The following is a 14,501-nucleotide window of genomic DNA, read 5'->3' on the forward strand; positions in this document are numbered from 1 at the left end:
TAATGAGAGCCTTTTAAAATATTATGTGCAGATAGATGTTGACTAATTAAGCAACAATTAATAAAGGCAGTCATTTAGTATAACTGCACTGTGTGTTATTCTGTGTATTGGCAAGTAGATCATTTTAAATGTGATCATGTTGATGTATAAGGAGCAGCGCGGTGTGAAGTAAAATGTTTCCTTTAATAATTACCTTGTCTTTATTTACCTTTATTATGCGCCATGTTTCTGACGATCTTTCTCTTTGCAGAGGTCATGGTTCTGATACAGAGATCCATTATAGACAGCAACTGTTGCAATATTCTACTGCACCCTAAATGACATTGGTATTATACAGAATCGGAAAGATCAGATCTGAAGTGCTGGTTGGGGACACATGTAGAGACAAACTTTCTGCACACTAAAGAAACTTCTCAGTCTTCAGTACTATAGGATTATTGGCACAGTGCAACGGAACACATTTCTCCCAATGGAGAACCACAAATGTGCTGAAAAGAATCTCATCTACAATATACAGATGAAATACTAACATCAAATGGTCCTTCTGAAGGACGCCCTATTTGACTTTCTGTTTAAGCATTCAAATTCTTCAACACAATTCAGAGAAGTCTTGAGAGGTTCATCAAAGGCAGTGGAGGACGGAAGTAAATTCAGCAAAACATCTACTCCATATTCCATTTTTCTGGCATCTATGTAAAACCTTAAGCTGTTTTCATATAAGAAGTGGACCCTATACATGATGATAGGATGACCTTTTTAGTTGAGTTCCTCAACTAAATTATATTTTTTTCCCCATTTATCCATTATTTATAACTTCTTATCCTGGAGACATACTTGTGACTAATTTAGCATCACTAATAATCCCAACATGCAGGTCCTTTACTGTGGGAAGAAGCCAAAGCACTCAAAGAAAATCCACACAGATAGGTCTTCAGCACATTCAAGACCAAACCTTCTTGCTCAGAGGCAACTTCTTCTGCTTCTCAATTTTACAGTCAAGGGACATGAAATTATCTTACACAGAAGCTCACTTTCTAGCATTAGATCATCCAAGAGAGATAGAGGAATTGAATTAGAACCCCTGGTTAGCTGTGGTTTCAACAGTCTAAACTGGCCATCTGCCTCAGCCCCCTTTGGATCACTTGCTGCCAATCACTGGCCATGCAAAATCACATCAGGGATGTTTCAGGAGCCCAGAGTTCCCATCATCCATTTGTCAGTGTATTTCCGTACCAACTGACACTCGTAATAGGTAAGTCACCTGACAGCCAGGGCTGGTGTAATCAAATCAACAATAAGAGGAATAGTAACACACATAAAACACACAAATTAGGAACAGGATCAATTAGAAGCGGAGATTAATATTGAGCTGAGCTTGGTGACGATGAAGCGTCAGGCCGGTGAAGATGATACTAGTGAGTGGCTCGTGCCGGTCTGGCTGGTGTGCGAGCTGCCAACAGATGGGGCCCAGATGAAGCTGCTGGGCTTTTATAGTCTCAAAGAAACCTTAGACTCAATTAGGCTTCAAAGGCAGCACACCCAGTCCAATCCTGACTCTCGGGCCAAAATACTGAACAGTATGGCTTTTCCTGTGTGACGCATCACTCATCACTTAGCTGATCGAATGAGTTCATGAGTTCAGATTCACTTTTACGTGATCTATCAGTCCATCTGCCACACGGGTGAAGGCAGAAGCTAGTTTGGAAACAAACACGTTGGTCTCATCATCCGATCGTTTCACGCTTCACCTAGCACCACATTCCAAAATTACGACTGTAAATCTCATATCTGCTTAACATCAGCCTGTTAGCGCTGTCACTGCGTTGGAGTTAGCATCATTAGCTGTGCATAATTAGAATCAGAATTACTTTATTGATCCCAGATAAAGATAAAGGATTCCTCCCTGGAAGGGCTGGGATAGCGAGTATTCTGGCAATCTTGGCAATGCATGATGCCTAACTACCAGCTAATTCAGAAATGTTCACGGCAAGTGGAGCTGACAGCTAGCAACATGTGACGGCACCCACCTGTTTCAAAAATGGCCACCCCCTTTATTAGGCGCAACGTTAAGCCTTGATATAATTTAAACAGGTGAGTAAGACAGATACTAGAACAGTCTAGAACATTTGACAAATTGTTTCACAACTTTATGCAATCCCCCACTCAATATGAGCCACCAGCCAAAGAAATTGCATTGTCAAATCCAACAGTATTGGACAATATTAGGCCAACGCTCTAAATATGATCCACGACACACTTTAAAATTCAATACTACGAATTAAAAGCAGCAAAAAGGAGGTGACTTTAAATGCAGCGTGTGTTTATGTAATCTCTCCTGCCAGTCCCGCACATCTTCTGCTGACAGATGTTGCATCCTGCATCTTTGTATTCACCTAAGATTTTGACAAGTGTTTGTTTATGGCTGATTTCTTTTGCTGAGGTCGCTACAAGCTAAACACACACACACACAAAGAAAGTCAAACTGCACAGTCATCTGTATTGCAGGGAAGCGCTCCGTGGTTCTCTAATGATGTCTGTCTATAATGAGGTGGATTAGCGTTGCGAGGCTTTAATATTTTCTGCTGAATGGGCCTCTTCTGCCAGCCGCCTCCTCCCGTTCTCGCGCTTGAGCACGATTCTTCTGAGAAATGGAAAAGAAGAGAATCCTTCACTGGATTCAAAAACCTGAGCGTGCATCTAATTCCTTCAGATGTCTGAGCAGTGACGAGAAACTGCACTGTCAGAGGGCGTGAGATTTTACATGGGAGAGGGATTGCAGGGTATGCTGCGAGGTGAAGGAGACGCATAAAAGCACTGTGAGATCCTTAATCTGCAGCCAGCATTTACAGTTTTACATCACTTGCACACAGCTGATTCTTTTGTCTGTTATCTGTAGCAAGTACACAGAACTGGTGAGGCATATAGTGAGGGATATGGTGAAAGGGGACACTAAAAGCTCATGGACGGTGGACGAACCACACGTGACATCACCCCTATATGATTAAAAAATGAGCAAAGAGTAGTGGTTGATGCCTTAGCAGACCTAGGACCTTGGCAATCATGAATGTTGGGCATTTGAACATGGCGGTCTGACAAGACTTTGGGAGCAAGGCTCAAGTGGCTATTTGAGGAATATTGCTGCTAGGGATGAACAAAAACTAGATTTCATCATTCATCATATCATCATTACCCGTCATATCGTAACTTTCATTTTCACCCCAAATCTAAAAAAAGAAACAAAAACAGATTTTCAGACAAGCTGAGTTTGGAACTTGTTTGCATCACACAATAACATTTCCCGTCATCTTTCCCAGCTTGTTAAGCGGTTGCCAGAGTTCTTTCTAGGACTGATAATGTTTCACAGAGTGGCACACATCCCAATTTAAGAAACAAATTCCCAGCAATGACAATTTCCTACAGCAATCAACTTATTCCCTGAACCACCCACCCACAAGGGAGAGGGAGTACTGGGGGGAAACAAAAAAAACAAACAGACACAAATCCTGACCAGACTGACCACCAGTAAAGCCAGGCCTCGAATGTGAGGAATCCCATTTCCCTTTACAAAGTAGACATTTCACTGGTCATTAGTGCAGGAAAGCAATGTACAATACAGATGTGAGCACTGCAGAGGTCTGATCATTTATTGTAGATTGCTGCACTTTGGCTTAACTCTCAAGTGGGGGAAAAAAAAGACATGTCTGCAGTATTTAAATGAGTAAAAGCAGGGATCTGGGATCTAAGAGAGGGTATAAGTGTAACTACAGCTCTTATTTTATTCCATTGTTTTGAGCTGAGGTTGAAGAAAAGTCACGGGCAGCACTTTAAAAGCTGCGCCGCTTCCACCTTCAATTTCACATTAGCAATCAAACGCGCCTGAGCTTTCGGTTACATAATATAAACCCAGGCTTTTGTGATGCGCTGTAATGTGAAGGAGAGCAAAGGTCAGACTCTTTTACATATCGTTCTTGATGGAGAGCAAATTAGACCTGGAGTAGCTGGAGAGAACTGGGAAAGAGGTGCTAATAATTCATACTTCCACCGTTCTTAGACGCACCATCCCATGAGCCCACCGGGGAGTCAGAGGTGGCTCCCCCTGGCCTTGTAATTAGGAGGACTAAGTGCTCCGAAGCCAACTGGAGGCACTTCCGTGGACATCTGGCTGTCTGAGTTTGAAAGATTAGCAGAAAGCACAGAAATAAAGTAGCTTGGTTCATACTTTGCACAAACAATGTACCATTTATCCTGTGATAAATTCAACTGGAATAAGTATGTGTAGGTATACGGGATGTTTGTGGGTATATCATGGTATATCCAAAAAACAAAGCTTATCAGGCAACTGGAATTGTAGAGTTTCCTGAAGAAATCCTCACCACCCATCCAAGTGACTACCTCAGTTGAGAGTTTCTGATGGGCAGCACCTACAGATCTCCCTATTAAAACCCTAAATCTTCACTAGTCTTTTAGAACCAAAGACGCTACTTAGATGAGCGGCAAAACGCATTCAAGCCGAGATCTCTACAAGTTCAGTAGCCCTTGATTCAGCTTGTTTATTGGACGCATCTGGGGCATGTTTTCATTAAACAAAATTCTCTGAGGGGAAAAAAAAAAAAAAAGGAAGTGATTCTATTGGATTTAGCAGATGTCTACAAAAAGTAAATTTCGTCTGCCATTAGTCTCACAGACCGTCTACACGTCAGCCAAATATGCTTTTCTTGTCGGCCACGCTCAGCAGGAAGTGATTGGAATCGAACTGACTTGTGGATCTCTCACATCGTGAACAAGGATTTGGAGAAAAAGAGCGCATTATGTATGTAGATTAGCCGGGAAGCCTGCAGATGCCACGCTGGTTTCTGCTCCTCAGCTTCCAGCAGCTGCTCACTTGGCAGCGCTCCACTCAAAAGACAGGCAGCGACCCACCGGTTAGAGAAGCGGGCTCCAGGATCATCGTCTTGAGTCCCCAAATAAGAAAAACAAAAAAAAAGCTGTGCAGAGGAAGTAAATCAGACTCATCTGCCTCTGCACTGACAGCTGCTCTGCTACTGTGATGGCTCTGGCCAAAGCGTTTAAGCTCCAGGTGCGAGGTGACCCGTGGCAAGAGTCCAAACTTCACAGCTTGCGTTGCTAAGAGTCTAAAAAATAATAGCTGTGGTTTATCTGAGGACGGGGGCAAAAGTTGTCAGTAAATAACTCAAGTTTCACACTGATATTAGTGTCCAAGCTGAGATATACTATTCACAGAGACCGCGTGATGACGCTGTTTTTAAGTGCCGCCATCTTTGTGTCCAAAACCACCGTGACCGTTAAACGAATCTGAGACATAGACCCGCCAGGAAAAAACATACAGCCTACAGAACTTTCAAGAACGTCTACATTGTTTTTATTATTAGAAAACAGAACACAAAAGAAATTTAACAGTTTAAAACTGGAACTATGAACAAAATTGTACCTAACTGCGCTAAGTCAAGTGTGGGGCAGTCTGCTTTAAAGATTAGCAACGCTACAGGCTAACAAACAAAATAAGCTAACATTCTTTCTCAGTTGCAGCGCCAAAATAACATGGCTGATAATTGCTGTTGAGTTACTTACATGTCCTATGATTAAATATATATTTTGTCGTATCTAGGTGTCGCTCACCCATGGTGCCAAAGCGTATTGACAGACATCTGAACTTATAAAGGCTTTCAGACATCTCCGGTGTATGGAGATGATTGTGTTTAAGGATTTTAAGGGGCAATATAAAGTTGACGCTAATAAATATGGATCACAGCCGATAATTGATGGCTCTCTACCTCATTCAGATGTACGGTGTCAATGTAGAAAACTAATTGGGCACAAATACGGTGACGGGCACTCTGGAAGTGACGTCTTCATGAGTAAACAAACCAAACTCAATACTTTTGCACTCTGATAGCCATACGTTCATGTGTCATGTTCATCTCTTAGGGTAGAATGGTTTGAAAAAACAAAACAAAACAACAAAAACAAACAGACTTCTAGCCTGAAGCGGTTCTTGATCATACTGACATTTTACGTAAGAAACAATAGCTCCAGGCATCTTGTCTCATGTCATCGGTACAGTACCCGGACACACACTGAGCAATCCAATTGCCATGATGGATGGCTCTGGTCCTGCTGCAGTCTTCTGGTGTCCCACAGGTTTGATGACTAAATAAGATTTTAAGCATTACAGAACATAACTAACTCAGTTTATGAATAATTACACCCCAGAACCGGCTTTCTTATGCTAAATATCGTGGACTTTACACACATTTGAAGCTGCTTCCACTCTCCATACAAGATAATTAACTTATTTAAAGTACAATAAAAGGGAGTTCTGCACAAACTGTATAATCTACTAGTCAAATGTCCTGATGCAAACTTGTCGTCAAACCATTTGTCCCTTCGTACCTGCCGAGGTCGCTCCTGAATCTTTGTGGCAGCGTTTCTATGTCTCAGATGTTTCCTTCCCTTCTGCGCTCGACAATATGAGCAACCACGCTTCCTCAAACTTCATTTTCCCAAGCCGGCCGGACCCTCTGAGGGCAGAGCAGGTGGTGGATCAATGGGCTTAGGGAGAGACTGAGACAAAGAACAAACTGCGCACACACACACAGACACACACACACAGAGGACGCTGGCGTATCAGGCCACATGCTTGTAGGGCTGCACCAGCTCGCCCTTAGTGACCGATGCTCCAGACCGGACTCAGCTCTTCCTGGAGTCACTTTATGTGACACGACAAAAATGAACTTACAGGAGTGTATTTCTGGTTCAGGTCTGGCCCTGACCCTATGAACTCGCACATTAACATCGAGGCTCAGGGTTCACATGACATTTTCTTCCTTCCTGGTTATTTAATGTTGTTTTTGGAGCGCAGGCTGCTTCCAATGCAGCTGGACTCACCACGGAGGAAAAAAATAAAACAGCTGAAAACTGCGCCGAACGTGTGAAACCACTCATAAAATACAGTCTGGTTCACTGCAGGGATGGAACCCTGATTTTCTTAAAATGTCCCCAGAGAGCTCTTCAAATCAATTGACCTCGCCTGTCTGGTGGTCGTCTGTTAAAGCCAAGAAGTTACTGAAAGGCTAGCGGACGCGTATTACTTGGACGGCGTCTGCGGAGAGATGAAGCGGTGCAATGAATGCACGCGCTCTCTTCTCACATCTGACGACAAAAGAGGAGGAAGATTGACACACAAAAGAGACACAATGTCAGGACCAAAGCCTCTCCATGCTAACAGAGTCTTAGTAAGAGAGCGAGCCGGAGCAGCTACACTTCATCTTTAGTCACTTTTAATGGCAGGACGCCAGATGCCAGGGCAAACCAACGCTACATAAACACTTAGTCAACTCTAGTTAAAGCTAGGGGCAATTATCTCACAGTGACGACAATCAGCGGTTGTGCGGACCGGCATCTCATTAACAGAAAGAGGAAAATTACACCGCCAACATCGCTCCACCAGATATACAGCTTATTTGGAATAAGTCAAAGATGGCGAGGTCTGAACTTTTCATGGCTTCAGTAGCATTTTTGGTCAATCGCTGTCTGTCTGAGAAGTGAAGGTGGTTCATGATTCGCTCTGATCAGAAATTATTTGGCTTATTGGCAGCTTGAGATCAAAAGCACAAAAAGACACACGAGATGTGAGACTGCAGCCTGGAAGTCAGAACGACTTACCACCTCACAAATTTTTACGCTCCGTTTGGAACTGATTACGCTCCGGCTAAGATCTGCTGGGCCAATCAAATTGTTCGGGAGGGCAGCGACTTAGTTACACACACCATCTGAGCACCGTGGAGTTGGATGTATTTACAATAAAATGACTCAGAACGGTTGTCAGGCTAATCCGACTGCATGCAGAGGTATTTGCTTTTGTTGAATAAATTAAATCACAGCCACATTGAAATCCAAATGTCATGTTACCAGACTCTTATTCTAATAAGAATTAAGTCTAGACCAGGCTTAATGAGACTGCATATAACCTGTAGGGTCCAGTCTTTACGAGTTTAGAAATACTGTCAGACTCCGTGCACTCTTCCTAAGTTTTATTCTTTTGAATTTCAGCCAAATCAATATAAAGGTGCTCTTTAATATTGTTTCAGTGTTGTAGGGTACCATACGTGGTGCAAAGAATACTTTTTTACTTTCACATATAAATGGCATAGATCCAAGCTCAAATTGTTACATAGAGAAATATATTTCGGAGTATATTAGTGCCCTGAACTCAATTATTATACAGAGAAAAACATTTCTCTGTTGATGCTGATAGTCCTTGAATTAATCACAGTACCAACTTATGTATATGTATACATTTTCACTGTTAAGATATGTTGTTGTTTATATCTGTTACAACAGATGGGACAGCAGAACAAATTCATCTCCATTGCGGTCAAACGTAAGACTACATTACTGTTACTCTTCTGTCCATCACCACATCAGCTCCACCCAAACGAGTTGATTGGCCCAGCAGACCTTTGCCAGAGCATAATCAATTCTGAACTGAGTGTCTACAGGCTGAAATCCTGCCACTAAAATGTTGTTTGTTGAGGGATCTTCACCCCGGCTCCCAGGCTAGTGTACCAGAGTTTAAGTTTGCCGACTGTGCTGACATCCCAGTCATTTTCTACTCATTGCTGGTTAACTGAACCGTAGAGACAGAGCGAGAACATGGTGGAGACTATGGCAGAGAAGCTTAAGTGACTTGAAGTTCTACGAATTCACATCTCCGGTGAACTAGAAGAATGACGTAAAACCTAGTAAGCGGCCAAGGAGAGTTTCCGATACGAAGATTAGAAGATGAATTAGAGCCAATGTTGAGGGCAGACATGGATTCCCACTGGTGTAACCTTTCCTCGTTGGAGAGCGCTGAATGAAGAGGAGGGACTGAATGGACCGCACTGTGGTTTCAAGTCAAAGTACCAATACAACAACAACAAAAGAGCAAGTGACCTCTACCACCTGACCTGAATCAAATCATATATATATTTTTTAACCTGAATGAAGCGATTAACATTTTCGAACACTGGTCAGTTTCACTGACATTCAGGGGATGCTGTGCTGGTGGAGGAGAGTGGATCAACTAACCGCTGCCAAATGTAACTTCATCTGCGTGTAACGGCATCGGCTGCGTGTAATCCACATAACACAGGAATGTAAATGCATTCTACTGCAGCTCTCATTTCCAGCCAGCAATAAAGACTGCAAATGCAAAGCTCCATTACAACTCAGAGGCAGAGCAGTGAAAAGACCTGATTAACATAATTCACGCCACAAAGGTTTAAAGGATGGATGAGTACTGAAGTCAGGCTGAAGCACACTCACCATTTGCGACTGGCTCCTGGGGCTGCCATTGATATCCTCCACCTTCTCATTTGCTGCGTGAGAAAGGAAACGAAGAAATTAGAGTTTTTTTTTTTTACGGTCGAACCCCTGCGCCGAACTTCAGCGCCCTCGCGTCCGCCGCATTTTTGAGTTCAGGTGCACGGGTCCGGCGGGGAACCTCTGCTGAGATCGGCGTGGGGAGGAGCGCACGTGCGCGTGCGTGAGCGCTGAGGTGCGGAGCGACGCAGGAGAGGTCTGGGAAGCAAAGCTGCCTAATTTGTCAGCTGCCGCCAGAGAGTTACTGACAGGCCGGCTTGGCCTCATTGTCTGTTTGGGTGAGTGGGGAGGGTAAAGTTTCAATGTGAGGGAGAGAGGGAGAGAGAGAGGGAGGGAGAGAAGAAAGAGAGAGAGTTGGGGAGAACATGAAAGTACTTTTCTGTACTATAACTTACATGATTCCGTGTTCTCTATTGTTCTCTTACCTATTATAAATACTAATCACAGTTCTTCTGCTTCATGTAACGCACTCAGTCACTTCATTAGGTACACTGGTGAAAATAAACACATTCTAACATAGCTTTAATTCACATAAGTTTATTTCCCACTTTTACAGCACCACAAACTACATCTTCCAAAATCATCATCATCAGTCCTGTAATATTATGTTTATTAGGACTTTTTGTTGCATTTAATCAGTCGTACAGACACATACATATGTTGAAATGCTGTTATAGAGTAATTTAAGTCTTTCATGTCTGTAAATAATTCTAGTAAAAAGTTATCTGTTCAGTTTATCTTAAGTAGCCTAAATCTAGTTTGACATTATAGCAACAATACAAAGAACTTTTTAAAAACTTTCACTCTGCACTCAAAAAATGTAGGTAAATGGAACGCACCATTAGCGCAGGACTTTTGTATCAGACTGCAGCCGTTTTCACTGGTGTACCTAATGAATTGTCTAGTGAGTGTAATGGCTTGACAACGAATGTTGAACTAAAGAAGAAAAAAAAATGAACAAAAAAGGAAATCACGCTGGTGTGTGTGAGACAGTGATAAACAGAGGCAGACAGAGACCCAGAAAAAGTTTTGGGAACGAAAAAAAAAAAAGTGATAGACAAAAATAATGTGTGAGAGAACAGTGCCAGAAAATACAGTAAGACTAGATTATGTAAGAGTCACTGGCGGGCAAGTTACTTGAGAAAAATAAAAAGTGGTAATGAATTACTTCTATATTTTATTCATGTGCTGTTATCATGGGCTCAGCGAGACGCCAATGCATACTCACTAAAAGCTCTGCATCAGGTCCTCTCCTCATAACATAACCTAAATACAGGCTAATCAGGAGCTCATTCAAAGTGACCAAACATCTGGGCAGCTGTCATCCACAATGATGAGCAATGTCAGGAAGCCATGACCTTTGGTTGACAACTACATAATTAAAGCTAGTTGAAGTTAAAGACTAGTGGTTGTGGTTTAAAAAAAACAAAAAAAACCACAGACACTGGAAAGAGGCGCGGCTTTGTTGACCCTCCATCCACCCCATGCTCTCGATCATCAGCCCCAGTCTTCCCTCAAACCTCACAAGACACAGCTCTCATGTGGGGCATATGACTTTCCCGTGCATCCCAAAGTTCATGACTAAGATATCTATTCCATAGTGTCAGGAAAACAGTCGCCTCCCACTCCCGCTGCTGCGGCAGCAAGCTAATGTATCACTGAGAGCCCGTCCACGAGACAGAGTCTGCAATCAATCCCTGTCCATCCAGCTCCCGCTGATTTAGAAAAAAAAAAGCCGCCTCTTCCCAAAATGTCAGAGCAACCGAGTACCCCTTCGATTCGTATTCGCAATGAGATTACAGAATTTCAATTTCAACTCTTCACTAGTCCAAAAGAGGTAATCATATTACTGCAATGCGTTGCTGAGGGATGTTTCACTACCCGGCACTAGCGAGAGCAAGTGCGAGACACAGTCGAAGCGGGGAGGCGGTGGGGGCAGGAGGAAAAAGAGAAAGCAAGAACAAGAACGGAGAAATCCAAGGCGCGAGGAGTGAGGGAGACCTAGAAAAAGTTCAACGGTATAGCGACAGACAGAAACGGAGGGAGGGAGGGAGGGAGAGAGAAGTAGAGACTCCAGGTTTCAGCGGGAGACGCATGACTCTGCACCCCTGGGTGTCACAGTCATAGATCTCTGCTGCTGCAGCTCGCCCAGCACCCGAAACAAGGGAGAGCTGCTGTGATTTGGCCCAAATATCAGACTGAGCCACAGCTTCGCTCCAACTCCCCACAACAAAGACCAAGCAGTGTGTGTGTGTGTGTGGAAAAAAACAGAGAGAGTGGGTGGTCGCTTCGAATACACAAGCAGTGTTTTAATAAAGCTGATAATAAATGGGTTTATCCATTTGTATATCATTAATAGTCCTTTATAGTTAATTAATAGACTAATTAATAGTCTGACACTTATGACTTATGAAGTAAAATTATACAGTGTTTCTCTCCTGTCATGATTATTATGAAAGATGCAGCAGAATGAACAAGCAGAGAGAAAAAAATCTTTAAATTTAATTAACTAAAACATGAATACGGAGCCACAGTTTGCACACAGCTGTGTGTCCGTGCACGCGTGCGTAGCAGATGCCTACCTATGATCTGGATGATCTGTGCCAGCAGGACTCCATCGGTGACGTCCTGGCTCAGGTCCTTGATGAGGCGCGGGCAGCCAGACTTGGCCAGGTAGTGATTGGCCCAGTCTGTGTAAATCTGCAGAAAGAGCACAAACACTCTGTCAGTGCGTGCACGGAACAGCGACGGCAATAGGAAAAAAAAAAAAAGGCATTTGTGCGCGAGACGAGCGCTGCGAGGTTTTAACAGAACTTGTGATAAGTGGTTGGACCGTACAGGACGCCACAATTAACCCCGTGTCTGCAGCAGGTCACCGTCTAAAAGGAAGATCAGCGAACCGCAGGTGGAAGGTATGGAACATAAAAACTGCCAAAATCCAAAATATATAAAGTGAATAAATGCATAATAAACGCATATATGCAAAAAAAAAAAAAAAATGTAGGCAACAAATACATTTTTAAAATGTGATATAAATATATATTTCTGCTTTAATTTGCTTCTTTATGTATGGTTATACATATATGGTTAACAGGTGATTCTAATTTGGCCGCTGGTGTAGCTGTCAGGCTGAATGGTTGTTGGTCTCTCTGTGTTAGCCCTGTTATAGACTGGCCACCTGTCCACTCTCAAAAAGATAAGCAGTGACCAATAATGAATGCAGAGGAACTGCCAATGTGAAAAAATAAATGATGCATGTGCATTTTTTTTTTTTTTTTTTAAAAAGTAAAAATATCAAGATGAAGGGAAAAAGAGCGTTGAGAGCTTTGCCCCTTACTGTACGGATGTTGCCAATTTCTATGCTCAGGCCCCTTAAAGATCCATGCTATTCCAACACAAATATTTCTCCAGGCTTAGGCTCTCGGGACAGAAAATTATACCGTTTATGAACTTTCTCTGAGGGACGCACGCCAATCATTTCGACATCAGATTGACGTTAATGTGACAGCCAAATACACAATCCAAAAGAAAGACAAAGCGCAGTTTTTCACATGCGCTGGCTCTATTGCGTGCTAAGAAATTTAAGCGCAACAAATACATTTTCACTGTGGGGTAATACAGAGGACTACAAAGTAACGCGAAAAACAATATTTAAAAAGTGTCCTTTCATTTCCTTAAAATGACTCACTCACTGATGAATGAATCGCTGTTCATGACGTCTCACAGCAACAGCTGTACTCACTTTCCTAACTATATCCATCAAAGCCGGAAGAGCAGCATGTTGAATAATCTTTTGTATTGTCAACTAAAGCTCTTAACAGCCGCTTTATCTTTCATTAGAGCCCGTAAGCCAACTGATAAGCAACGCTTTGTCCGCCTGGAGACAGGCTGATCTCGACAGCTGTTGCGGTTTTCGCCAGGCTCCGAAGACGAAAGACGTGAATCACATTTGGCCTCCAAGTGTAGGACATAGGAGAGCAGACATATACAAAAGAACGAGAGCCTGTGAAGTCGTAGGGCCGTCCTTCGCCCTAGAAACGCCGGTCATACAAAAAAAAACTTGATCTGTTTTCATGCGTTTCATCCAGATGCAGATAGGTAATTCTGTTACAATTGACCTCAGACTCCAACTGACGAAATATCTGCAGAGTCCTTGACTGCTGCAGTACTGGCTGTGGAAACTTTTCCTGTTATTGCTGGATCCTTTTATATATAAAAAAAGAAAGCAATGCAGGTCTGCATTCAACGGTAAAAGTCTCCTTAGTAACATAAGATCTATCATGAAAGTGGGAGGTGGACACTTAAAAAAAAAAAAAAAAATCCCTCAAGGTAAATCATTTTCTGATTCTTTGCTGATGAAGTTTGAGTTTTTATAATCAGGCTTCTCAGCATCTCAAATGGTAGAAATTTCCCAAGGAATTCCCTAATAAAACCTAACCATGTCTCATGATGAAATAATCCTTTTTCCCCTCATTTACCTCACACGCCGCTCTCCATTAAAAGCATTTCTCTCCCGCTCCCTTTCTTTTCTTAAAAGCGGGAAGCTCGCTCTTTTAAAGTAGCCGCCTCCCATAAGTTCGCGTCTGGTGTGGTTTCCCTCCGCGACTTTCTCCATGATGAGAAGTCGTAAAGCGTAACCCCGAAAAAATGAGAGCAGTCATAGGGGAACGCGCGTTTAAATACAAAAACACTGGCAAAACAGAACTGTAAATGCAAACCACTTCCCATCGGGGGGCAAGTAAACAAACTGGAGAGAAAAAATGTGGGTGAAGTGTCTCCTGCTGACAGCTACAGTCACACCAGGCTGCGGGGAATTTCATGACGGCTTAAACGCAAGCTGCTCAAATGTGTAGATGTGTAGACATTGTGCATGCAGTTGGCGACCTGGGGCAAAGTAGAGACGGACGCGAAGAGACTGATTTGTTTCATTGTTTAGCAGCCACCTCACACTGACATACAATGCAGGTCTTTCTTCCTCTCCCTCCTCCTTGAATGTTAGCGGGAACAGCGGATTAACACCTCTGAGAAACACTGGAGCTCCCGTCCAAATGTAGCGCACCTTTACACACAACGTTTTAATACCACAACTTGAATCGGTGTCAGGTCCAATGCTGCGC

The 14,501-nt window shown here is 42.9% G+C and overlaps 1 protein-coding gene across 13 annotated transcripts in view; it reads right to left on the reverse strand.

Annotated features, from left to right (window-relative positions):
* The window catches only part of nav3 (neuron navigator 3), a 407,174-nt gene that overhangs the window by 119,459 nt on the left and 273,214 nt on the right, over positions 1 to 14,501 (reverse strand). For all 13 annotated transcript variants that reach the window (XR_007111316.1, XM_047575822.1, XM_047575819.1 and 10 more), the window contains 2 exons: positions 11,967 to 12,084; positions 9,328 to 9,380 (listed from right to left, as the gene is read on the reverse strand). Coding sequence is in view for 12 of the 13 variants with exons in the window: in XM_047575822.1 (XP_047431778.1) it covers positions 9,328 to 9,380; positions 11,967 to 12,084 (171 nt within the window). In the remaining variant the exon portion in view is untranslated. The remainder of the gene's footprint in view (positions 1 to 9,327; positions 9,381 to 11,966; positions 12,085 to 14,501) is intronic.

This window comes from Mugil cephalus, chromosome 22 (genome assembly GCF_022458985.1).
Source record: "Mugil cephalus isolate CIBA_MC_2020 chromosome 22, CIBA_Mcephalus_1.1, whole genome shotgun sequence".
Lineage (NCBI taxonomy): Eukaryota > Metazoa > Chordata > Actinopteri > Mugiliformes > Mugilidae > Mugil > Mugil cephalus.